We start from the raw sequence: 27,055 nt of genomic DNA, 5'->3' as shown, positions 1-27,055 counted from the left end.
CTCAGCCTTCCATCCTTCCGAGGTCGGTAAAATGAGTATCCAGCTTGCTGGGGGGTAAACGGTAATGACTGGGGAAGGCACTGGCAAACCCACCCATATTGAGTCTGCCATGAAAACGCTAGAGGGCGTCACCCTAAGGGTCAGGCATGACCCAGTGCTTGCACAGGGGATACCTTTACCTTTAACATAAAAGAAAGGGTGGTTATGAAACTACTACTGTAGCTTATGAAGGGTACAAACTAGCCAATGTTGAAGGTTTCTAATTTTGTATCGATTATTATTTTAAAATTAGGAGTGTCAAGCTATAGGGCAGGGGTGGCCAAACTGTTTGCATTGGGTTAGCAAAGCGTGCTTGAGCCGCTTTTGAGGGAAACTGCTTTCTTCTGTTTTCTACCTCTTTGTTGAGCTTCTGAATCACAGTGGTGTGTTGTTTAAAATGTCCATAGAGCTTCCTATAGTGCTGCTTTTCCCTCTGCCCATTTTTGTCATGTGATCATCCATTCCAAGCCAAGTGTTATAGTGCCATTGAGATGCCTAGAATCCCCTGACTCCAACTCAGTGGTGCTGCTATAGCACTGAATCGCTATATTGGTTTAGCACTATAGCGCTCAGCTCAGAATGTTAAAAAAGCCCTCTGAGGAAGATTGTGTGGCAAAAAAGAGTAGGGGGTGGGGGGAATGACGCTTCAGAGATGGCTCGTGAACAGAAAGGGATTTGCTATAAGAAACCCCCATCCTTGTATCGCTTTACTCAAAAATTGACCAACAACAAATGACATCTAGTTTAGAACAATAATGTGAAAATCTTCACATATGTATATTGCATTATCTATATTATACTATCTTTTGGTAGAGAGAGGGAAACAGGAACATATATAGCTTGAAGCATTCAGCTTATACAGCCACCTGTCCAAGTGCACAGCTGCAAACTCTTTGAGATTTGCTTTTCACAACTGCTGAGTCCAGGAAGCATGTTTGGAGACTACGGTTGGGTATATGACGAAAATGTTTGCACGGCTTCCAATCCCAGCTGCTTGTCAGAGCTGCAGCTTTTAGATGACATCTTTTGCAAACTGACAGTGAGCACAAACAGACCCTCAAATATGTAGATATAGCGGTGACTCAGAACCACATAACATTTTTTAAGAATATGGTAAATCAATTTTGCTTAACAGAGCTGTTTTAGAGTCACTCCCGTTCATTTCAGTTAGGGTTTTGTAGAAATTCCCGACGCTTCCATCTTTTGTATGAATTTAAATGGCAGATTTTTTTTAGATTGGTGGGATGAAGGTTTTTGTACACATAACATGCGTTTTACAGGGCAATCCTAAACAGTTACAACTCTATAATGACACTGATTTCAGAAGGTGTACCTCTGCTTAAGATTTGCCCTGTTAGGATGTATTATAGTCTAAACCAAGCTGTCTCAACCAAGGTGTCTTGAAACCTCAAGATTTTTTGACAGCCCTGGAAGGGTTCCCCAAATGGACAGGAGTTAATTAATTTCTGATCTATTCTTAAATTTGTTAAACATTTATCGGGTGATATGACCATATACCATCCTCCCTCCCAAAATGGCCAGAGATGGGCCTGGTGGAAGGGGAAGGATCCACGGTGGGCGTGTACACAACTATGCTTCCCAACCATATTCTGCACAATTGTGCTACTGTTAAGAAACCCCTGAAATATGAAGAATATTTCAGGGGTTTCTCAACAGTAAAAAAGTTGAAGAAGGTTGGTCTAAATCGGTGGTCCCCAACCACCGGGCTCCAGCCCCCTCTCCCTGCCCCCCCAGGCCGCAAGCTTCTTTTTGCGGGAGGAGGGGGGAGAGGGAAGTGCGGCCACATGCACAAACGCGCATGCGCGGCCGGGCCGGGCATGCACGTTTGCGCCATGTGCGGCCGCATGTGTGCATGCGCGAAACAGCCGCACATGTGTGCATGGGCGAAACGGCCGCGCATGGCACAAACGCGCGTGTGGGGCCGCCATATCGCCCTCCCACACCCACCAGTCCGCAGCCTAAAAAAGGTTGCGGACCACTGGTCTAAATGACTAAATACCATGAAAATGAACAGTCTTTGCTCACAGTAGTTTGTTAAGAAAGAAAGTAGGGAATGTGGGTGTTTTTCTTTAGGGACAGTCATTTCTTCCTCCTCCTATGTAATTTTACTTTAGACCCGATCTGTGGTGGTAGACTGTATCCCTGGTTTCTTAGGGGATAACTTTCTGAACTCCAGTTTTTCAGGAATAAAGATAGCTTAGCTAGCTCCAGTGGGAGGCCTGTCTATTTCATAGTCTCCCCCCAAGGGTGTAAAGCATCAGGGACAACGTACCAAATACTTGTAGGGAATAGCTTGTTCCAAGCAAGGCGTATTCACTGCCCTATTTAGACCCGAGCATCTTTTTATATTTATCAAGAGGAAATGAGGCTGTATCCATCCTTCCCCCTGCCAGTGTGGTGTAGTACTTAAATGCAGTGGTTTCTAATCTGGCAAACTGGATTTGATTCCCTGCTTCTCTCCCATGTGCAGCCAGCTGGGAGACCTTGGGCTCGCCACAGCACTGATAAAGCTGTTCTGGCGGAGCAGTAATATCAGGGCTCTCTCAGCCTCACCTCCCTCACAGGGTGTCTGTTGTGGGGAGAGGAAAGAGAAGGTGAATGTAAGCCACTTTGAGACTCCTTCGGGTAGAGAAAAGTGGCATACAAGCACCAACTTCTTCTGCATGATTCATAATGGTGTCAAGGGAGGAGGACAATTTAGAACAGGGAACCTGTATGGAGTGCAATAATTAAACAGCTTCATGACCTCCTTTGCTGGTCGGAGCTTCTTGGAAGCTCCTTGGGAATTCCTGATCATGAATCTTTTACATGCTACATTATGCATGTGACATGCGCTTTGAAACCAATGTGGGGCCCAACCAAACTACAAAATCCTTATCTGTTACATTTGTTAGGATAGCAAGACATGAAGGAAAGAAACAACTAATAAACCTTTGAAACACAGATTTTAAATATTCCCCATTCCCATGTCATGTCTAATCTGGTTCAGGTTGTCCGTACTATATGAGGTAGGGCATGAAGTACAATTTTCTCACTGGCTGTGTGGTTGTTGTTGTTATTAGGTGCGAAGTCGTGTCCAACCCATCTCAACTGCATGAGCAATGATCCTCCTGTCCTCTACCATTCCCCTGAGTCCATTTAAGCTCACACCGACTGCTTCAGTGACTCCGTCCAGCCATCTCATTCTCTGTCGTCCCCTTCTTCTTTTGCCCTCAATCGCTCCCAGCATTAGGCTCTTCTCCAGGGAGTCCTTCCTTCTCATGAGGTGACTAAAGTATTTGAGTTTCATCTTCAGGATCTGGCCTTTTAAGGAGCAGTCAGGGCTGATCTCCTCTAGGACTGACCGGTTTGTTCGCCTTGCAGTCCAAGGGACTCGCAAGAGTCTTCTCCAGCACCAGAGTTCAAAAGCCTCAATTCTTTGACGCTCAGCCTTCCTTATGGTCCAACTTTCACAGCCATACATTGCAACTGGGAAGACCATAGCCTTGACTAGACGCACTTTCGTTGGCAGGGTGACGTCTCTGCTTTTTAGGATGCTGTCTAGATTTGCCATAGCTTTCCTCCTCAGGAGCAAGCGTCTTTTAATTTCTTTGCTGCAGTCCCCATCTGCAGTGATCTTGGAGCCCAGGAAAATAAAATCTGTCACTACCTCTGTTTCTTCTCCATCTGTTTGCCAGGAGGCTGTGTGGTTAGAACTAGATAATAGTCCTTATGGGTTTAAGTCACGTGTTCCATCATGAAAACCCCAGTTGTCTTCTCACATGTTACAAAAAGTTATGAAAACTGTTTTGCTTCCACATTCGAAATCCCTGGTAACCCTTCAAGGTCTGCCCAAGCTCCCAATAAACATCCCCTTGGCGATGTTTAACATCTACCTGAATCTAACTTCTAAACATATAAATAAAATGGTAAGAGTGTGGTGGGAGGAGTTGGGACTCATTGCCTACCAATCAGGTAGGCTTTTATACCCTGCTTTTCACTACCCAAAGGAGTCACTTCCTCTCCACACAACAGACACCCTGTGTGGTAGGTGGGGGCTGAGAGAGCTCTGACAGGATGGCTCTGTGAGGACTGTGACTGGCTGAAGGTCACCCAGTTGGCTGCGGGTGGAAGAGCAGGAAATCAGATCCAGCTTTCCAGATTAGAATCTGCTGCTTTCAACCACTACACCAAGCTGTCTCTTCGATATTGCGCCAGGGAACTCCATGTAGGTCCTCCGTGGTGGAACTATTATGAATTTTAGGAAATGTTCTTTCGGATGGGATAAGAAATTCCTGCTCCCTTCTATCTTAATGGATATGCTTTACTCCCATTCAATTTACAAATCAATTTTAAAAAGAATTTGCAAAGGTGCTTTACAATCTTGCCTATGCCTGTTCTTTCAACTATCCTGAGAAGAAAGGAGCTAATATGCCCAATGAATAGGGAAAGGAACTGAGGCTGGGAACAAAAGGAAACAATGAAATTGTTTCTGGACTCTGCCTCTTTAGAGGGTAGTCAAACTGCAGCCCTCCAGATGTCCATGGACTACAATTCCCAGGAGCCCCTGCCAGCATCCGCTGGCAGGGGCTCCTGGGAATTGTAGTCCATGGACATCTGGAGGGCCGCAGTTTGACTACCCCTGGGATGGTGTTAGGCATCTGAGAGCACAATTTTTAAATTGTATGTAAACTGCCCTGAGCCCCTAGGAAAGGGTGGTATATAAATACAAGAATAAATAAACCGAATAAAAAATTGACATGTAGAAGATTGGGGAGTTCAATCCCTGGCATTTCCAGCTGAAAGGACCAGGCCATAGTTTAGAGGTAGTCAAACTATGGCTCTCTGGATGTTCATGGACTATAATTCCCACAAGCCCCTCTCAGCACATGGCAGGGGCTCATGGGAATTGTAGTTTATGGACATCTGGAGAGCCACTGTTTGGCCACCCCTGCCATAGATGATGTCACAGACCTCTTTCTGAGACCTCAAAGAGCTCCTGCCGGTACTGATCTTGACATACCAATGGCCTGATTTGGCCTCATGTGTTTTTGTGTGAGCCAATCCTTTGGGCTGTATCCCTTCAGTCAGTTGATAAGCATGCCCATGAGGAAGGCTCCCCCAGTGAAATTACATCTATGCCCCTGGCATCTATGTCTCCTCAGCCGGAGAACTGGGTGGCAGGGATTGAGGCCGCCTTCATCCACATGAGTCTTCATCGACAGGCTGAAGTGGTATAATCCAAACGCGCCGTTTGTGAGAACTAGGCCAAACCTCCCCGAAGTCCCACAGAAGGTAGCTGGAACAGCTAAATACGGTCCAAGAATCCGTCCTCCTCCGGTTGAACTAACTGGGCAGACTGAAGCATCTTTTGTCTCGAGGGCTTTAGAATAACGGGAGGCCTCAGCCCCTCCCTTCGAATTCAGAAGGAGCATTACCTCATCGATTGGCCCCGGTCCTTCACCCCGTGGAACAGGAAATGTTGAATCACTTGATTCACAGAGCCTTCGGTTGACAATAGCAAACGGCAAAGTGTGTGTGTGTGGGGGGGGGGGGCGCATTTCAGTTGCCTGTTTTCCCGAGCCTTTAATGAGTTTAAGTGAATAATTGGCCGGGATTCATGGCAGCGAAAGTCTATGTAGGTTAACAGAAGCCTGATTTGTGGGGGTTCATGCTCACTTGCACTGAGAGTGTTAGGAAATATAAGGCCAGTGCGCCTCAGCATCTCTTGTTTGTGTCGAGGGCTCCTGTCCACACGGCCTTTCTTTCCTGGATTTCAGGTGACTTTGCCAGAGTTTGCTTCCAGTCTGTAACAGCTTCCCTACCCGAGTTGCCCAGAGGCTGCCTTTATAACAGGAGCGGCTATTTAAAGATGTGTGCTGAGTTACTTACTGTGACACGGACAGGGTCTGGCTGTCTGGTGTTTTGAGGCCGGGTGGTGTTTTGAGGCTTTGTAGGAGTGCCTCTTTGCTTTCATCTGTGTGCCGTTTAATTTTTGTTTATGTGAAAATGCTGTTAGTTTTCAAGGTATCTCCTTCAGAGGGAATGAAGTAGCATTGGAATTTCTTATCACTCAGGGAAAGTGTGTATTGCTATATCTGACAGCTTTTCCCATCCAGTACTTGTGCGGGAAGCACAAAAGGTAGCACCAAAGGGCCAGAGGCTGCAAAATATTTTGTCTCCAGTGGGGTGGGTGGGATTGCCAAATTGCAGGTTTTCTGCTGTTTTATTTGATTTGTTTCTTGAAAGATTTCTGCTTCCTGGTAGCTCTGGGTAGCTCTCAACACCTAGAACAAAGCCACTTCCTCCAAGATAAAAGCAATAAGAGTATTTCTTAATATTTCAAAAATGAAATATGTCCACAGAGTGCACCTGTATAAATGCAGCTCTTGGATAAGCATTCAAACCCAAGCCCTCTGCAAAAGACCTTTTTGAATAATCCAGTCTGGCATGATTTTCCAGAAGGTTGGGGATCTTCTGGACTATTTCTAGAAGTCTGTGAGCAACAATGGGAAAAATCTCTGGGCAGCACTGCGCATGCCCATTGCAGCAGAAGCACCGGGAAAATGAATTTGTGGGCCAAATAGAGCTGGCTGAACACTCCTGTGCTGGAGAGACAGAAATGTCCCAAGAAAGGAAATTGAACTGCCTGATTCTAATCATTTTTGAAGAAGAAGAAGAGTTGGTACTTATATGCCACTTTTCTCTACCTGAGGGAGTCTCTACCTGAGGGAGTTACATTCGCCTTCCCTTTCCTCTCCCCAAAACAGACACCCTGTGAGGTGGGTGAGACTGAGGGAGCCCTGATATTACTTGAAGAAGAATAGTTGGTTCTTACATGCCGCTTTCCTCTACCCGAAGGAGTCTCCAAGCAGCTTACAGTCTCCTTCCCTTTCCTCTCCCTACAACAGACACCCTGTGAGGGACTTGAGACTAAGAGAGCCCTGATATTACTGAAGAAGAAGAGCTGGTTCTTATATGCCACTTTTCTCTACCAGAAGGAGTCTCAAAGTGGCTTATATTCACCTTCCCTTTCCTCTCCCCACAACAGACACTCTGTGAGGTAGAAGAGGAAAAATTGGTTCCTCTATGCCGCTTTTCTCTACCCGAAGGAGTCTCAAAGCGGCTTACAGTCGCCTTTCCTTTCCTCTCACCACAACAGACACCCTGTGAGGTGGGTGAGGCTGAGAGAGCCCTGATATTACTGCTCGGTCAGAACAGCTTTATCAGTGCTGTGGTGAGCCCGAGGTCACCCAGCTGGCTGCATGTGGGGGAGCGCAGAATTGAACCTGGTGTGCCAGATTAGAAGTTGCCACTCTTCACTACTACACCAATTACTTTCTATTAAGCGCACTGTATGTGGACTTAACAGAGCCACACCCTTCAAAGTTACATTTATGGTTTCATCCTAAGCAAAAGTAAATGCTAATGAATTCAGCGGACGTATCGCCTGGTGTGTTCCAGACTGTAGCTTGCATGCAATACGTTTTCCCTTTCTTCTAATTTCCCAGTATGCTCCTACTAGAAGAATCTCCAAACAGAATAACTCCGACATCTAGGGACCACTTTGCGTTTATTGGAATTTTAATAAGACTAATCTGTTTTCTGTCACTTTTTCTCCTGGAAGACTAAAATAGCAACAGTCTGTCTCATCTGAGATGATTTGAGGCAGGGGTAGTCAACCTGTGGTCCTCCAGATATTCATGGACTACAATTCCCATGAGCCCCTGCCATGTTGTCATTGTAGTCCATGAACATCAGGAGGACCACAGGTTGACTACCACTGATTTAAGGCAAAGATACTGGCTTGAATTCTACCATGCCACTCAAGTCAGGTGCGGTCCTTACCTCCCGCCTTCCTTTTGAGGAAACGTGTCTTCCCTCAGAAGAAAATCCCCTTGCCATCGAAGGTTCTTTCCAATGATTACGCTGTTCTTTCCTTGCACACAGATGAACAAACACAACACTCAGCGCTGTTTTTGTAAAAGTGAATCATTTCCTGGATTTGACATGAAGGTTTGCTCTTCCACAAAGAAGTAAGAAAACAAAACATTTCTTCTGGGCTACTGCAACCTTTTTACATTTGCTCAGTAGATCTGTAGAGCCTAGCCATTTTTCTGTTTATTGAGCAAACCTCACTTTCTGCCAGCTGACTTCAGAAGAAAGTCTTAAATCCATTTGCTGAAGACTTTTACTTCACTCTGTCTCTGACAATACTATACTTGGTGAACCGACAGCCAAATTGGCGTAAAATGGCTTCATTTGTATTTTAGTGTATTTATATATGAAAGTCACTTTTCAATATTCCATTGTATGATTGGGAACTTGAACCATGGATGCGGGTCTGTGGTTGATTCCGCACCAGTGGTGCCATTCTGGGTTGCCGCCAGTGCATTGCTGTGGAGCTTCATGTTCTGCAGCGTACTGTGTCCCTACGGGGGACACATTTCAGCGGAACACCAGGTGTCTTCCTGAGAAACACAGTGCTGGCAGGAAGGCTCTGGTACAGAGGGATGGGGTGGCAGGGGATGTTTTATTTTGCTGGAAGGTGGGATTGTGTGGAACACTATCCCACCTTCCAACAAAATAAACAAACAATGTCCTCGTGGTGGTGTCATATAGACACAGGAATTAACCCCAGGTCCATATAGACACCATCCCGGCCTTTACCGCCCATGCGGAATCGGCCTGGCTTCCACAGCATGAGGAACTTTACCCCATCCTATTTGTTACTCTTTATAACAGTGCCCCCAAATTTGCCATAATGGTAGGCACAGTGCTGATTTAAAATTGTTTCACTTGGAAGCAATACATTTATTTCTTTAGAACTTACTTTCAAGTAGGAGCGTTTAAGACTGCAGTCCAAGTTGGGATTGGCAATATTTTCATGTAAATAACCCTTCCTGGCTCCTGGCCATTACTTTATTTAGATGGAATCCTCCTTTGAAAATAGGCATTATGTTTGCAATTTTCATGAGTCTTCGTGGCTTGGAGACTTTTACCACTAAATCCTGCTGCATTTGGTCTACCCTGGGAGCAGGCAACCCAATTTTTGGCCCAGGGGATGAAACCACCAAAATAGTATAATTCACATACATGGTTTGTTCTAACAGGAATAAGCCTTTGAGAGCCTTGAATTTACAAGTTTCCTCTCTCCTCTATTTGCATGTAGTTTGATAGTGAAGAAGCTCTGATTCTGTGAGAAACCATGGGCTGGATGCCTTGGATTTGTTTTGCTAGTGCTGGTACTTCCTTCCCTCTCAACAAGCCTTCCCGTGATGCCAGAGAGGCTCTTGTTTGGCATCAAAAGAAAATTCCTCATGCTGGAGGGAACTTCCACCGCTAGTAAAATGGGGTCCCCCAATTCTATAGGTAACTAAAATGCAATCCATGGCAGGGTTCTGCAATCTATGACTCTATGGCAGGGGGCACCGTCACCTTTCCTGACACCCACCATGTATTTTTGAAGTAGGCGGGGCTAGCTGCCTAGCAATTATGACTGTTTCGCCTTTGGATATTTGGCTGTGCAGGTTTTTAAAAAATCACTATGGGAGCAGCTACCACTATAGTCCGAAGATCTTCACTGTGTGACTGACAGTAAGTAGTGGCAGCCATTTTGTGGCTGTGATGTTCCGTGGCAAATCTTCCATATGAAGACAAATTCAGAGTTCAGGCTAGAAACGTAGTAGTTTATTCAGGAGAGTACCAATGGCATCACAAGACTTCAGTGTTGACAAAGGCAAAGGAAAACATAGAGCAATTATAGGGGCAAAAAATCCCTCCCCCTTATGTACACAATTCAGTTTCACACAGAACGGTTCTTGTCAACATAGAGTAGTACACTTTACAGTTGTCACCCTGGGGGGCACGAAACAGCCACAATAGCCGAGCATACAACAGTGACCCAGAGTACGGGAAAGAAGGGGGGGGGTGAGCAAGGCAACTTCAGGACAAGTCCCCATGAGGACTTCTGAGATTTTAGTCATATGAACCTGACGGTAGCTAGTTTCGCCTTCTGCATCAGCCATTTTATGACAGCCATTTTACAGCTGCTCCCACCATGCTGTGTCAGATTTCCAGAGGTGCTGCAGACTGAAAAAGGTTGGGGAACCTCTGCCAAATACGGTCTGTGTGGAACCAAATATGGCTCTTTGTAGATGAAAATTAAGTATTTAAAGGGGCTAGGTGGGATGTGGAATAATATCCATTATGTGACAAGGATGCCAAGAAAAGGTTTTTATGAGATTAAAAAGCTTCCTAGAGAATCTTTATGGGAAAAGAAATGATACGGGAGAGCAGTTGCCAGTTTTCCAAGTACGAACCATGACCAGATTTATGGTAGTGCATTAAAACAATTGCACAGGGAGCTCCTACATAAATTAATGGCTGATTGTGAAACATTGCGTGTGCCACTTCCTAAATAAAAGATTTGCAACGACCAGTCTTTGGGCTGGATTGCTAATCAACATGTAGATTATCAGTAATGTGAAGCTGTATATTTTTAGTTATGCAAAGAGACTTCCTTGTAGAGTCTCTTTGTTGTTCCTTTGCTTTGAAATTCCTTGTGGTTTGGCTCTTCCGTTATACAGGCTGGCTGGTTCCCTGCTCCTCTACAGTTCTGCAGAGTACGATTCATAGAATCATAGACATCTAGTCCAACCCCATGCAGAATACAGGAAATTTACAACTACCCACAGAGACCCCAGTTCCATGCCCGGATGATGCCCCTCCAAAACCAGAATCCCTGGCCAGTCTGGCCTGGGAGAAAGTTGTGTACTGATCCCAATGTGGTGATTGGCATTTCCCTGGGCATGCAAGAAAGGGCCACAAGAGCCAAGTACCGACCCAGTCCTTTCTGCCCACCAGCTCACAATCTGCCTCGTTTCCAAACGGCAGTTTGGTCTCAGTTTTTCACAGAGTAGTTCAGCAGTGGAATAGGCTGCCTAAGGAGGTGGTGAGCTCTCCCTCACTGGCAGTCTTCAAGCAAAGGTTGGATACACACTTTTCTTGGATGCTTTAGGATGCTTTGGTCTGATCCTGCGTTGAGCAGGGGGTTGGACTAGATGGCCTGTATGGCCCCTTCCAACTCTATGATTCTACGATTCATCAGGAACACAAGACTGAACCAGTCGTGTCAGAATGGAATACCACGGCCCCAGCCTCCTTTCAGTCCATCTGCAGAGCCCTTGAAGTGAACTTGCCAGGCCTAGCCAAAAAGAAAAGAAAGAAAAAGGAACCCAGGGAAGTTACAAACGTTCCTAAGAATAGACGACTAGCTGAGTGAGCAGCGAAGGGCAAGAATGCTTCTGTCTGTTCTCATGGGAGAGCTCTTTTTGAGAATGTCTTCCAGTGGTGTTTCTGCGGATTCCGCTTCCATTGCTTCTTTGCAACCTCAGTTTAATCCCTCCTTTTTGCAGTTCAAGAAGACACTTATGCCTATTTGGAGCAGGTACATTTCATCACTGGTACAGCGTGGGTACATTTTATGCCAATGACTGTTGCTCTTATTGTGGTAGGGGAGAGAACAGGCCTATTCTAAATACAGATATGTGGGAATGGTGTTTCCTTGATGTGCCTTGACTGTAGAGAATCTAAATTTCTGGTAAGCGGCAGCGTTAGGTCCTAAATTAGATTCCCATGGAAGGGAAAGCAGGAAGAACCATGGGTACAAATAATTCCACCTCAGCTTTTGACCTAGTAACGTTCAAAGAATGTGGTTGATCCTTTTTGTGTGTGTGTCTAGAGCTTCTTCCTTGGAATAATCAGTAATGTACTGTAGAAAATCCAAAATTAAGCACGCAAGCGGGAAAGATTACCAGACTCTGCAGAGGAATGTTAGAAAGTCCATTTATTTTATTTAGATACAAACCTTTAAACAACATTTAGCTGCTCTTTGTGCTTATGTCTCTGTGTCTTCTCCTTCATCTGCCGGTTGTTGTTTGTTTGTTTCTGCATGGCATCTCTCTTTAGCATCAGAGCCTGGAGGAAGAACTTTCCTATGATTCAAAAGCCACGCATCATCCGGTATATAAGAGGATTGCCGTGAAATCTTTAGTGGGGTTGTCAAGTTGCAGCCAACTAATGGTGACCCTGTAAGGCTTTCAAAGCAGGAGGTGTTCAGAAGCTGTTTGCCATTGCCTGCCTCTGCACAGCAACCCTGGACTTCTTTAGTGGTCTCCCATCCAAATACTAGCCAGAGTTGTCTTTGAAACAGCCAGTTCAGATCCCCCTTTCTCCCAACTGTGGCTTTCTCCCCACAGTGAAGAGAAAAGAACGGATTGCACACAGCCATTTAAACCTAATGACTAATGAGTGGACCCATCCCACTGTTAGGTTTAAATGGCTGGCAGAAGGGTAGGTGTGCCCATCAGCTGTTAGGCTGGAATGTCTAGCAGCCTTTATACCGGTTCATTCACTTCCCCCTGCTTCGAAGTGGAGGAAGCACAACAGATCAGTGAAATGGTTTGCAGGTTTCTAAACCTAACAGGTATGCTGAGGACCCACGCTGTTCAGATATTTAAATGGCCCAAACAGTCGAACTGAACCAGACGAAGTCCAGGAAATGTTCAGGGGAGGTATCTTCCCTGAACTGAACATCATTTTGGGGGATATGAACTGGACCAAGTTCATGCTGGATTTTGGCTCATGAACCAGTTTGTACCCATGCCTATGAAGAATTCACAACCGTGTTGATGAAACTCAAAACGAAGGAGGACTGGCCTTCTAAGATGGACTTCCAGATTTGGGTACAGAATCTTTTCACAACAGTTCCAATGCATTTTCTGTAGAATCACTAGAATCCCTGGAATACAGGACAGTTTCTCTTCCAATCAGATCAGCTTTAGTCTTACGAAAACATATGAAGAATTTTATGTGGAAATATGGACCACAGATCTTCCCCCTTTCCTAGTTGCTAAGAGATCAAAAAGCAACAGAGACGTGATTCTCACTGGGTTTATGTTTTTTGTAAATTTACTGCAAGCTGGATTTCGGAACATTTCAGTGATCCCATCTTTAGCTGCAATTCTTTAACAGAGCTATTAAATATAGGTTGCCTTTTCTTGGAATCTTTGCTGGTCTTATCGCCTACTTGTATTTTGTTTCTAGTACAGTTGCTAAAAACATTGTACTTGTGATTAAGTTCTTTATCTGCTCCCAGTGTTTTAAATTACTTTCTCTGTCCCAGTGGGATACAATTAATCAGTTCAGTTGTAGGCCACATCCTGACCTTGCTTGGGTGTAAGTTCACTGCTGGCTTTGGAAGAGATTTTAGTAGACCATTGCTGGCTTGCAAAGCCATTCACTGCTAAGGATAGATTTATCTGTTACATTCTTACCCTACTCTTCTGCTAAAGATTTAGGGGTGCCGTGGTATGCATAGCTTTTCCTAACACAATTTAATTAATTTATTGAATTGCTTACTTTCCCCCTTCCTCCCCAGTGGGAACCCAAAGTGGCTTCCATTGATTTTCTCATCTCCGTTTTTTTCTCCCAATAACCCTGTGAGGTAGGCTAAGTGGACAGCATGTGACTGGCCCATGATCACCCAATAAGTTTCCATGGCAAAAAGAGGATTTGAACTAGCGGCTCTCTGACTGCACCGCACTGAATCTCCCGTGAGTCCCCCATGAGGACCCAAGTAGGCCTATTTATTGCTCTTCCTTTGGTGGCCCCACCGTCATATCGGGTTGCCATGTGTGTCAAACTGGCCACAAGGTTGTCTTAAGAACTTTAGCAATATCTGTTGGATTAATTTTTTTGTATTTTTAACCTTCAGATCCAAAAAGACCAAGAAGCCTGTGCCATCACCTGTCAGAGAAAACAAGTCCAAGTTGACAATTTTTGATGAGGAATTGGATCCAGACAATGAGCTGTTCGGCTCGGCTAAAGATTTTCCCTTCACTGGCGGCAAGAGGATATCGTCAGCCAAAGAAAGTAAATGTGTTTATAGTCCATTTCGCAGTGCCGTTTGTCTGCTGTCTGCTCCCCAAGTAAGGGTAGAAGTTTCACATGGCCTATAAAACTTTTACTGGCTTAGAAATTCTTCCTTTCTGTTGTAAAACACACTTAAGATGGCTTACGAAGATTGAAAACGTAACAAAACACGAAAAGCTAAAAATAGCAGGCCAATAACAACAAAGTTTCCTAAAACAACATTAAAAGTCTCCCCCAAAAGACACTAAAAGTCACGTTGGGAGAAAATCAAACAATAATTGTGATAATAGGACAGTAGACTGGATTATGAATCTTGTGAGTGGGAAGGTGTAGCGCAATCTCTTACGATCTCAGAAGCTAAGCAGAGTCTGTACTTGGAAGGGAGGCCATCAAGGAAGACACTGCCGAGGAGAGCCACGGCACACCATGCGCGCTTCTCACTGGCTCCAAAGTCCCTTGCTGGGGTCGGTGTAAGTTTATTTATTTATTGGATTTATAGCCCACCGCTCTCGAAAATCGGCTTGCGGCAGATCACGTAAAAGGAAAATCCATACAAAAAAATCCAATAAAACCCCATTAATATTCCAATTACTACGATACACAAAAATCTTGAAAGATGGCAAAAATACCCATGGCCCTCCTTAAAACAGGAAGGCCATTGCAAGGGCAGCAAGGAGGGGAACCAAGAAGTTCAGGCACCAATGCCAAGGGGGGCCTATACCACTTGCTCTACCACTTGCCCCAACCATAAACCTGGCGGAAGAGCTTCGTTTTGCAGTCCCTACGGAAAGCAGTAAGCTGTCACTTGACGCATATGAATCATATACTCATTTGGATTTATGTTCAAGGGACTGGTTTGAGTTACCAGCAAGGATAATGGCCTACCAATAGGTAAGGGCTCTTGCTTATCTCTGCTGATATTCCTAAATAATGCCTAAAATAATCAAAATAAAATCAGAGTCCACTAGCACCTTTAAGACCAACAAAGATTTATTCAGGGTGTGAGCTTTTAAGTGCAAGCACTCTTTGTCAGACTATGAACTCCTTACATCAGGGGTAGTCAACCTGTAGTCCTCCAGATGTCCATGGACTACAATTCCCATTAGCCCCTGCCAGCGTTTGCTGGCAGGGGCTCATGGGAATTGTAGTCCATGGAAATCTGGAGAACCACAGGTTGACTACCCCTGCCTGACATGACAGGGAATATATAGCAAAAATCAATTCTGTTACATCAGTAGACTGTGTCACACAACCAAATACAACCACTGATCATTCTTTGTCAAAACAGCCAATCAGTCCCCTGGAATTCAGTTGAATTCCAGTTGAATCTAAAAGAATCAAAAGAATCTGCAAAGGTGAGATCGCTTATTGGTCCAGTTGTGGCCTTGCTGTTCACAGATGTGCAACGACATAGGAGTGCATGTTTGTCACTTGAAATGTGGGCAGAAGTGTGGGCAGATCTTAACGTGTGAATGGTGGACTGATGCTGTACCCATCTCCACTCCCTGCCAACATAGTGTCCGTGGTTGTTGTGTACGATTAAAATCTAATGGAAGTTATCCATCTGCTCAATTGTTAGATCTGAAATTATTTGAAGATCCTGACCTCGGTGGAAAGGTAATGCTGGGTGACTCGCTACTGTTGCCGACGGCTTGTGGGAGCAGAGAACATACCGTCTCCCCTACCCCTGAAGAGGACACCAGTGAACTATTGAGGTATTTATCTCCCAAGTGGTCACTTGTTGAAACTTTAGAACTTCAAAGCCTTGTTCAAAGATGCTCTGAGGTAAACCTGTCTGTCTTGTACAGTGTTGCCCCTACCTTACTCTCACGAGGTGGTGTATGTGATTCTCCCTTACTTGATTTATCTTCACAATAGCCCTCTGATGAGTCTGCATTTCTGGTCTGTCAGGGCATGTTGTGGCAGAGGTGGGATTTGAACCTGAGTCACCTAGATCTTAGACACTTGGAGTACTGTGTTCAGTTTTGGGCACCACAGTTGAAGAGGGATGTAGACAAACTGGAGCAGGTCCAGAAGAGGGCGACAAAGATGGTGAGGGGTTTGGAAACCAAGACGTCTGAGGAAAGCTTCAGTGAGCTTGGTCTGTTTAGCCTGGGGAGGGGATCTGATAACCATCTTCAAGTATTTAAAAGGCTGCCATATCGAGGATGGAGCAGAGTTGTTCTCTCTTGCCCCAGTGGGACAGACCAGATCCAGCAGGATGAAATTAATGCAAAAGAAACATCTAAACATCCGGAAGAAGTTCCTGATAGCTAGAGGGGTTTCTCAGTGGAACAGGCTTCCTCGGGAGGTGGTGGGTTCTCCATCTTTGGAAATTTTTAAACAGAGGCTGGATAGCCATCTGACAGAGAGGCTGATTTTGTGAAGACTTAAGGGGATGGCAGGTTACAGTGGATGAGCGAGAGGGTTGTGAGTGTCCTGCATAGTGCAGGGGGTTGGACTAGATCAGTGGTCCCCAACCTGCGGGACGCGGCCCGGTGCCGGGCCGCGAAGGCCATGGCGCCGGGACGCGGCTCCCTCTCCCCGCCCCCCCGCAGTAAAAAACTTCCCAGGCCGCAAGCTTGCAGCCCGGGAAGCTTCTTACTGCGGGAGGGCGGGGAGAGGGAATCAGGGCCGGGCCAAATATAAAATTGGGGTCACTGTGGGTGGGCAGATACTTGTGAATTTCCTGCATTTTGCAGGGTGTTGGATCAGATGACCCTGGAGGTCCTTTACAACTCTATGATTAAAAACGGCATTTAGACTGATGAAACAGATCTATAAAAAGTCATAAATGTACAACACTGAAAGCAGTGAGAAAGGCTAAAGCAGTTGCTGTGGGAATGCCAAACAAAAACAGAGAAGTGTTTACCTGTTGGCAGAAGACATCGATAGAGGGAGACATACTAATCTCATCAGGGACGGAGTTACAATGTTTTGGCACCGTGACCCGGAAAGCTATTTCTTTTAACTTGCCTTGGTACCCTAAGATTTCCGATAACAGGACAGCCTCCTCCTCCTAGTGTATTTTGATTTTTGAGAGTCGGTACGCTCACGTTTCATTAATGGGACACAAGCAGTTACATTTGAGAGGTGTGAGCCAGATGTGAAGCTTTTAACGATTGTCTAAAATTTTAATAAGCGATACTCAGTGGACGGGAAGGGTAGCAGCTACCCTTCCTGTGAGGTCCCTTTAATGGACACGGTTCTACAACTCCTATTATTTAAGCAAATTCCATTTGTATTGATACATCTCATCAGGAACACCCGCCTTAATGTATCTCAAAGTAAATGAAAATTACCACCTTCTCTCTGCTTATACTTTGGCAACATGTTGGATTTTCTAAGGCCTTATATCTGCTTGGCATGACTTGATTTTATTGGAGCCGGGGAAGGAACGCTCACCGTCTCATGTTTCCCTCTTTGGCTTGATCGGCCCAGTCATCAGAGATGGAAATTCGCTCGTGTTTGCAGAACATGATTTCACGAGGCGTTTGACTTCGCTTAAACAGCTGGACTGAGCTTGTCTTTCTGTCATAGGCCTACACTCCCAAGCTATTCCATATTCTCCCTGCTCGGTGGAATAAAAGAGGCCCCAGAGATCTGCCACCCATGTTTTCTTGGAGCTTGGCATGTGATGAATAGCCCATTGCTTTGCCAGTACAGGAAGAAGAATGAGAGTCATTCTCTGTGCTAGTACTGGACCGCCACTGAGACAACAGTGACATCAGCATCTGGCAGAAAGAAGATTGGGGAAGAAGGGAATCGGTTATCATTGCTGCTGGCTTTGGGGCGATCTTATGTGTAGTTGGCTTGTTTCTGAGGAAACGTCTGTTGAATCCAGCTGTGAATGCAAGAGCTACTGACGTTTGTGAGGGTGGCAAAGGTAGCCACCCAAGATATAACAGTAATTGAAAACTAAAGGCATTTGGGGGGGGGAATGGATGAAAATAAGGAACAAACCAGCTGTCATTTGTGTGTGTTAGAGGTGGAGTTGACTCTCCAGTTGACCCTGAGAAAGTTCTGACCCTGGGAAAGTTGACTCCTCTTCCTGGGGAGGGAGAAGGGAACAAAATCACCTTGTCTGCTTATTCCGTTAGAGTTGCACCGATGGAAGAGGAAGGAAGGGTGATATCACCCCTTAACCTTTTCCCAGGGCAGCCTCCCTGACCCGTATAGCAATTGGTCCACACGGGTCCCACATCTATAGGAATAAACTTTCTTAAGGTCAGCAAGAAATGCTGAGGCAAAGCAGAATAAGAGAGAGGGAGAGCCCACAGTTCCTGCTCTCATGGATTGCTTCATCCAAACTGTTCTGTCCTTCAGGTTCACTGCCTTCTGTGCAACAAGAGCATGCTGATTTGCATAACATCAATGGCCCATTGTTCATCCTAACACCCCAGTAATCTCTTATAATTTCAAGCACACCATTTTCAATGGAGATGGTTCACAATTTCAAACCCCCCCCCCTGGCCATCAAGTACAGAATTACTTATTGATTGATGATACATTCATATTCTGCCTTTCTTATTGATTCAAGGTGGCTTACAGATAATAATTAAAGCCAAATATTTTTTAAAAAACAAACCTTTCCTTCTAAAAGATGCCCCGTTAAAAGCTCTGGCCTTTGTAGTGCCTCCTGAAGATCTCCAAGAAGGGGCACCCATAAGTTCTTCAAGAACCCCATTCCACGGGCCGGGCTCTGGTTGATGCCAAACTGGCCACCCACAGCCAGCAAGTGTCTTAACCTAGCTTGGAGAAATCAAGGAATGTCCAAGGGTTAGATCAAGCCAGCTGTTCTGCTGGTGAAAAAGGGAAGAAGTTATAACAATTTCCTGACTTCCCAAATTCCTTTTTTCTATTTCTTGGACTGGGCAGTCCCGTGTCTTTGTTCTGCTGTTCTTGGTTTTGCTGTCTGCCCCACCCAGTTTTTAAATGTAGATAGAGATATGCTGATCCAGTGTAAGGAACTGAGAGACCAACTAAATTCCTTCTTTTGTCTTTGTCTGATCATGGCACATGAGAAGCTTATGGTGATTCAAGACTAGCAAACTGCTTTATTTCACTTTTGAGGGGAAATGGCCAGGTTGGTATGAGGTTTAGGATTTAGAAGGTGAACAGGTAAAATGAATTAGCTAACTTTGTTATAAACAATAGTCACAATCAGGTAGTTATTTTGTTATACAGGGTCTTTCAAACTGTGGAGAGAAATCTCTTGCAGTCACAGCTTAAATAAACACGCAAAAGCTTCTTTGTCTCAAAAATACTTACATTTGTGAAGGCAGAAACATTAACAGAAGTTTCAGTTCTCCTTCATAACCACCTGATAGGGATCACATACACACCCCTTTGCTAAAAGCCACTTCCCCCCCAAAAAAGGCTACTCATTTCATTTGCCTAATCCAGGATCCTCCTTGATCTTCTCCCTCAACTTAACTCTCCACTCTCAGCTGTCATTCTTAACTCTTAACTGACACTCTCAGTTTTTGAATCCCATTTGAATCCCCCGCCACTCAAGGTTCTCAAACCAGGTTACTGCATGTACTGTCCACTACAGAGGTGTTTCCTCTGACCATCCAGAAAGGCTGTATTGGAGATCATGGGACCTTTTTGGAGTGAAGCCGGATGGGATAGGGACAGTAATAAGGAAGGGGGTTATTGGCCAAGATTCAGTGAAAAACCTGGCTACAACTAACCATATTTATCTATAATAAACGGGCACTTAATGAAATTTATACCTTAAATACCATTCTGCTGCCACTACTCCATTTCTGATTTACTCCCTCTCCATGAATACTAAGGTTTGGTGCAGTATTAACAGGAGCAACCTTTGATGGCTCGTTAATCTAAATTACATCTGGGTAGTGTGACAAATACTATGTTTTGATTAGGTGAAGCTCAGTATAATTATTCTGGAGAATGCTGTGTCAGGATTAAAACTCCGAAGAGCATATGAATTACAGTGTGGTTAAAATGCTAAAAGCATTAGCCTAGCTGCTCAGTCGATTAAAAGTATATCTTCCAGCCTCATTGGCATATGGAAACAGGAGAATAAGTGATAGATGGTGGGATGTTAACTGAAGGGTGAAGAATAGTACCAAATTTAGTATTTTGATCCCTCGCAAGGCAGAGAGGAGAGCTATGTGAACCTTTTTGCTGTAATTTTACCCCTCGTCTACAATGTAGCACAGCCAGGTTTTCTATGTCTTTAGGTCTGGCTTTCTCAACCAGGGGTTTGTGAGGGAGTGAATCATCCATCCATCCATCCATCCATCCATCCATCCATCCATCCAATTTGTTAAACACATATCTGGTGATATGACCGTATATGGTCATGTCAACCCCACCTAAAATGGCCATTGATGGGCCTGGAGGGGGTGGGAAGGGGACCAGTCTTGGGTGGGTGCACAGGTGGGCATGTACGCAGCTATGCTTCCCAACCATATTCTGCTGATTGTCCCACTTCTGGAGTTTCTCAAAGCCTTGAAGAACGTTTCAGAGGTTTCTCAGTGGTGAATAAAATTGAGAAAGGCTGCTTTAGCTATTCAGGATCGGGGTTGCCATTTTTCTATCATATTTTTATCCTGCTTTCCCTTGAAGGAGTTCAAAATGGTGTGCCCAATTCTCCTTCCCTCCATTTTATCCTCAAAGCAACTCATCAAGGCTGGATAAGCTGAGAGAGTTTGATCACCCAGTGAGTTTCATGGCTGAGTTGGGATTTCCACCTAGCTCTTCCAAGTCCCTGACCAACATTTCTCTTCCGGAGAAAAAAACGTGGAGAGAAATGGCAGCAGCAGAGAAGATTCACTGTTAAGATCACCTGTTAACAGTAAACCTGGAAGGACAGCAAGAAGTTCTCATAAAATGTCCAGGCAAAAAGGAGACAGAGCCTGTGAAAAGATAAAGGCCCCTTATTTGAAACTGCCCCCAAACCTTTCCTCCTGCAAGGAATGGATCAATTTTGCATATCTGTCCTGACAGTTCAATAGATAGATCCCGTTAAGGTGGAATATATGCAAAGGTCAGGGAGATTTCTTTATTCAAATAAAGATGGGATCGATTGGCTTGCTTCGTTAGCTATCTTGGCAATAGAGTTTCCATGTGCAGAATTAATCAGTTCACCAAGGAGGCTGCTTCAAAAACACCTGTCTGTCAAAAGCAAGCCAAATTCACGCTGCTCCTTGGGCAGTGGTATTGACTGGTTGAGGAGACCTTATTGATGCGATTGTGTCACTTTGAAAAAGTGTCTAGTGGACATGCAAGGAAGAAAACAAAAGATAATGAGGACAAACAACATCATTCAAACGAGCAGCAGTGAACTAAAAGAAAATCTAGAAACTCCCAAATCCCTGGCCCTCAGCAAGGGACGATGGTAGCAGGGGAAGTAGCAGTTGTCCCCTTCCTGTTACCATTGCCTTGATTTGGGAGTTAGAGAAATAACTCTGCCAACTTCTCTAAAAACAGCACAGCGAGCCGCGTGTGTCCTTAACACAGTGGTTCTCAACCTGGGGGTCGGGACCTCTTTGGGGGTTGAACAACCCTTTCACAGGGGTCACAGCAGGGCGAGCAGCTTGGCCGGGGAGGGGGAGGGGAGGCACAACCACTGCTGCCGCACCTTCTGCAGGCGCCTGCCAATTTATATACAACTTATAACCAATTTAAATATACCGTATTTGCCAGCGTATAAGACGACTGGGCGTATAAGATGACCCCCCCCCCAACATTTCCACTCAAAATATAGAGTTTGTTACATTACATTACAGCACTATGGGCCACTATGGGCAGCTATGTCTATCCCAACTGAAGTGCACCCGGCGTATAGGATGACCCCCCCCACACACATTTGGAGGCGTGTTTTTCAGGGGGGGAAAGTAGTCTTATATGCCAGCAAATACTGTAATCATGAACAATGGATCTTCACGCCATTGGTCAGTTTCGGTTTAATTTCTGTGCAAGAACCCTTGCATAGTTTTATGGTTGGGGGTCAGCACAACAGGAGGGACTGTATTAAAGGGTCGTGGCATTAGGAAGGTCGAGAACCACTGCCTTAAGGGCTTCTTTCAGAAATCTCTTGCACGATTTCTCCTTGTCACGAGAGATAGATGCCGTTTTCATTGCCTTGGCACCTGTCACCAAAAACGGCAGCGGAGATAAGCAAGAGGCCTGGAAGGAATGCATACAGATAGGTGTGCTGGTGTGTTCAAAAGCTGCAGGTAGTGAGGAGGGAAGAAGAATTGCCTTCCCCAGCTGCCAAGAGAGCAGCTGGTGGGCCAGCAGGCAGTTGGCTGGGCTGTATTAAAGGGCATGATGGGAGATTGCTGCCAGAGCAGGCCCTGCGAGGCGAGGGGGAAAATCAGCCACTAGAAGAGGAGGGGCTAAGTTACGGCTCTCCGGCTGTCCACAGACTACAATTCCCATGAGCCTTTGCAAACAGGGTGAAGATGTTCTACCCTTTCTCCTAGGCTCTGAGGTCAATCTGAATTGGGTCCTTCTTGTGCCTTTTATCTAGCATTTCTTTTTTTAAGCATGAGATGTAACTCCTTCTTCACATGGACGTGGTTGAGCCCTTAAGACCTGCAATGCTGCCGTGACAGCATAAGGACACGGCTGGGAAAATATTTACTTTTGGGACTGCAGTCAAATGCGTTTTATCTTTTCATACATTACATCTGTTAGCTTTTCCAGTGCAATTGCCACTCTTTTTGTTTGCTTTTCACCAGCACTTACAGATTTAATTGTTTTTAAAAAATTACAGGATAACATTTGCGGCCAGAAACTTGAATGGATCTCCCCCCCCCCCCCAAGGTGACCTGTTTACCGATATCTGTGCTTAAATGGCTTTCTTGCTTGTTGCCATGGCATCCAGCCCTGCAAAGGTGTGAGGAGGCAGGCAGAGTGCTAATCTAAACATAATTTGTAAAATGGAAAGAAGAATTAAAAAAAAACATCAGAGTGCACCGGGGATGAAAGCACCAAAGGGCAAGCTGACCAACTTTGTTCCATTAAATAGTCAGGAACCAGAAATCTGAAGCACATGGCTCTCCCTTTCCCAGGCTGAGAGAGAGTTTCTGACTCAAAGTCACCCAGCAAACTTCTTTATAGACTTGGGATTGAAGGTCAGGTTTCCCAGAGTCTGGGATGATGCTCTTCCCACTACAGCACTCTGGATCAGTCAGTGTGAGTCCCTTGGCCATGTGGCACCTTGGAGGGGAAGGGAACTGAGGATGACAGGCTGCAAGCTCAGGAGTCATTTGCAAAGGTCTTTAATTGTGAAAAGTGATGGCTAATGTATTGGATAAGCATATTTATTTATTACATTTCCATGGAAATCCTTTGTTGTTTGCTTACGATAGAGGTGATGATTGTTTAATTAGCTTTCGTTTTCGAATGCTTGCATATGTTGCAATCATTTTGTTCCAATAAGGATTTAACATTTTATTTTTTAACGCTTTCACACTGTTATGCAAAACCACTTAGATCTTATTTCTTTTCCTACGGTCGTTCCGTGTTACCATACCTATTTAGCACTCTTATTTTTCGGAACTGGCATTTGACCCACCTCCCATTCCTGCTTATGTGATCTATTTAGAAGGTATAAATGTTTTCCATTAGCGGTTGGAATGTTGCAGTATTATGACAAGAATTTCAAACAGAGTTCTTCCTTTTTAAACAGAACGTAAAGTGTTTAAAAGAAAAAGAAAAAAAACACACCAGCAAGTGGATTTCTTTGCTCCAGGTGACCTTATTAACAAGAAATTTAGACGTTCTCTTTCCAAGTGGGTGAAGATTTCTAAAGATGGTTGCTAGGCTGATTTGTTTCCCTGGCTGTCCATGAAATACGCTTGTTGCTAGGCATGCTAATGGCATATTAGCTTGCCAAAACAAGGAAATGGCTTCTTAGTTCCACATTTACCAGAGGGCCTAACTTAGAGATGATGTTTTACACACATATACCTATAAGCCATGTCCATAGGTGCTGCTAGCAGGAAATGGGGGGCACTTTCTTGGAGTGGGAAGGAATGATGCAATCTTACCCAGAAAGGATATGGCATGTAAGAGATGTTGGGGGCGCCACTCTGGCTTTTAGGCAAAACTCTATGGTAGAATTTTGCTTCTATCCATAGAGTTTTGCCGCAAACCAGAGCATCCCCCCCCCCATGACCCCAACATGCTGACATTACTTCAGGGTGACATCAGCACATTGTGTTAAAATGTGGCATTCTTCTAGTTTGGGGAAAGTTGGGAGAGAGTGGGGGGGGTGAGGTGTATCCGGGAATTGGGAAACCCCTTCTCGGACCCAGGGACTTGGCAACCATACATGTCCATCTGGTTTGACGTGTTGCCACCATGGGACACACCTTCAGTGAAGAGATGAGAATGTGAAACACCACTGCTTCTGCACTTCTGTCATGGCCTTTTTCTGATCCTCTTCCTCCCTTTCCCCAATGTAATGTGAGACAATGTAATGTGAGGGGCACAGGTCTTTTGCTCTCTCTTCATGTTTCATGAAGCTGCCTTTTACTGAATCTGGCTGTTACCCAAATTGCTTGGACACGTGTCCTAAAAACACGTATCTTTGAGCTTGTGGGGAATATTAGCTCAAATGCTGCGAGAGGGGGGTAACTTAGCGTTATCGGATCGTTACCTTTGTATACGAGGGTCGATTGAACCCGTAGGAACTCAAGGCAAACACAGATGTAAATGGTAAAATATTAATATAAGCTTTTATTGAAAGGAAAATAACAAAAAGACACACAAATAGCTAACACACGTACAAGCAGTCATATAGAGAAGGGGGAGGAAGAGTGGAAGGCTTGATAGTTACCTGTCTGAGGAGTGGTGGGTCAGAGGAAGAAGCACGAACCAGCGTGGGAGGTCCCGGGTTGGAAGACACTCAGAGTGGCTGTGTGAAGCCACAGTTTTTATAGGATTTTGGGAAGGGGGCTATGTGACAAGGCTCAGGTAAGCATGTGCTGGAAGTTTCCAGGGTCCCCAGAGATTAGGACAATACCTGGCCAAGTGGGGGGATGGCTGTAAATGGATTTGGATAAAGGTAGCTATCAGGTCTAGCTGGCAGGATGTGGGGAGGAGATTTCCCCTGGCAGAGGGGCCAAGTGTGAAAAATGTTGCAAGACAAAGGATTTTCCTAGGAGCCCTTAGGCAAACAGGAGGAAGCCAGTCCACTCCCTTAGAAATACAATGGGGGGGGGGGGTGAGCTGATGCAAGCTTGAGTCCAGAGGCACCTCTGGGTCAGGCAAAGGCTGTCATTCCAAACCTAAGGCAGAGATGGAGTCTGGCCTGGCTTGGCCGACCCTAGCAGTGTTGTCTTGGCTTTAGCTTAAGCCTAGACTATTGTGGGGTGCCATTGGTTATAGAAGACAGTATGCCTGTCAATGAGGCAGGGGCCCTGCCACACTTAACAATCCCCCCCTCTGGAGCGAATTTTATTTCCATTTATTCGCTCCAGACCAATGTATAATGCGTTAGTGGCGGCAAAGATTGAAATTCAGACTAGAAATTCAGAGAGAAAAGTGGGGCCATCTTCTGCCACTACAAAAACTTAAGCCAAATTAAAAACAAAACACATTTAGGAGGGGTTTGGGTGACTTAAGGAAAGCTGTGAAGTTGCCATTCCTCTTTACCACAACCACTCAAAACTAAATGTAACATACATGAACTATGAACTAGCTAAGCGTGAGGTCTCCACCATATGAATAAAGCAATGAACCAATGCAGACTAATACGTTGAGCGAGGCAATCTAGCAAACAACAGACAAAAAGCAAATGCAGTGAAAACCAAATTCTATGCAGGCAGGAAACTGTGGGCAGTACCTGAGCAATATTTTAGAATGCGAGCACTAGGCAATCCTAAAAATGCTGGCAATGAATATCAAGCAATTACTATGAAGCAGGCAGAAAGTGGTAGAAACTAAAAAGTTAGACAATGAACTTAGCAATGACTTCTAATAAGCAATGCAATAAGAACAAGATAAAGCTAAGCAATTTAGCAAAAATTATATACATAAACTAGCAAACTATTTAAAACTGATACAGGCACAATGCAATAGACAGTGAGTTGAAATACAGGGCACAATACAATTTGGAATACAGACAATACAGTTTGAAAAACTTCCTCCCCCCCTTGTCCAATTGGTAAAGGTGGGAGTGAAGCTGGAGATTCCTTGAATAGTTGAACATGAGGATGGATGAAGATGAGCAACTGGTTCAGCAGTTGAAGATGTTGATATATATATGCATATATGTATAAGACATTGCTGGGTGATGTTTGCAAACACATAGAATGGTGAAGGAGGTTCCTCCATGGGGGTAAAAAGCAACTTTGGCGAGGATCCATTTTATGAGAGAGCCACTGGCAAGAGATTGTGGCAACAAGCAAATAGCTGGAGATGTGTGCAGGTCCGGGTTAGCTTGCAAGTTGATCTTCTTCCCCCCCTCGTGACTGAAATGGCAGGGGAAGAGGCAGTGAAGGCACTAATCCAGGGCGTCAAAGGATATGCAGGGTCAGAGATTGCACATAGAAGAAACAGCAGGCAGGCTGGGCAGTGAGGCTTCATAGAGCAGGAGCTGAGGTAAACAGCAAGCATCAGAAGTTCACCAGCAGGTGGGCTGGGGCAGAAAGCGCAGAGCAGCAGGTCATGACCACAGGAACACATCCATAGCAAACGCAGGCAGAGGATCGCTGTCATCTTGACCAGGTCAGGTCTGGAGGTTGGCAAGCAGGAACAGCATACAGGCAGGACCATCAAGAATTGGTTATGATGCACAAGCCTGGAGCCTCCTTAGGGCAGACTTGGCAGACGTGGGTTGCAAGAATATTTGAGCGGCCCAGGGCATCAACAGCACAGTGGAGCTGAAGAGCTCAAAGGGGAGACACCCAATTGAGAGAGGGACAAAGATTGACAAAAGTTTAATGGAGAAGTGTGTGCAGCTGCTAAGAGTGATGCTGCAAAGTCTGTTGAGACTGGGCTCAAGTAGGCACACAGCCTGATGGATATACAGATTAGGGAAAATACTCAAAAATTTAGAGCTTTGAAGACAATGAACTCAAATGAAAGATTG

General features: G+C 45.0%; 1 protein-coding gene across 1 annotated transcript in view; it reads left to right on the top strand.

The window, feature by feature from the left end:
• The window catches only part of HS1BP3 (HCLS1 binding protein 3), a 57,068-nt gene that overhangs the window by 16,610 nt on the left and 13,403 nt on the right, over positions 1-27,055 (top strand). Inside the window, exons 5-6 of the mRNA XM_077311465.1 lie at positions 13,817-13,974; positions 15,554-15,689. Of these exons, the coding sequence (XP_077167580.1) occupies positions 13,817-13,974; positions 15,554-15,689 (294 nt within the window). The remainder of the gene's footprint in view (positions 1-13,816; positions 13,975-15,553; positions 15,690-27,055) is intronic.

This window comes from Paroedura picta, chromosome 1 (genome assembly GCF_049243985.1).
Source record: "Paroedura picta isolate Pp20150507F chromosome 1, Ppicta_v3.0, whole genome shotgun sequence".
NCBI classification, from domain to species: Eukaryota; Metazoa; Chordata; class Lepidosauria; order Squamata; family Gekkonidae; genus Paroedura; species Paroedura picta.
The sequence above is the reverse complement of the archived record's forward strand: the minus strand, read 5'-3'. Positions and strand labels throughout refer to the sequence as shown.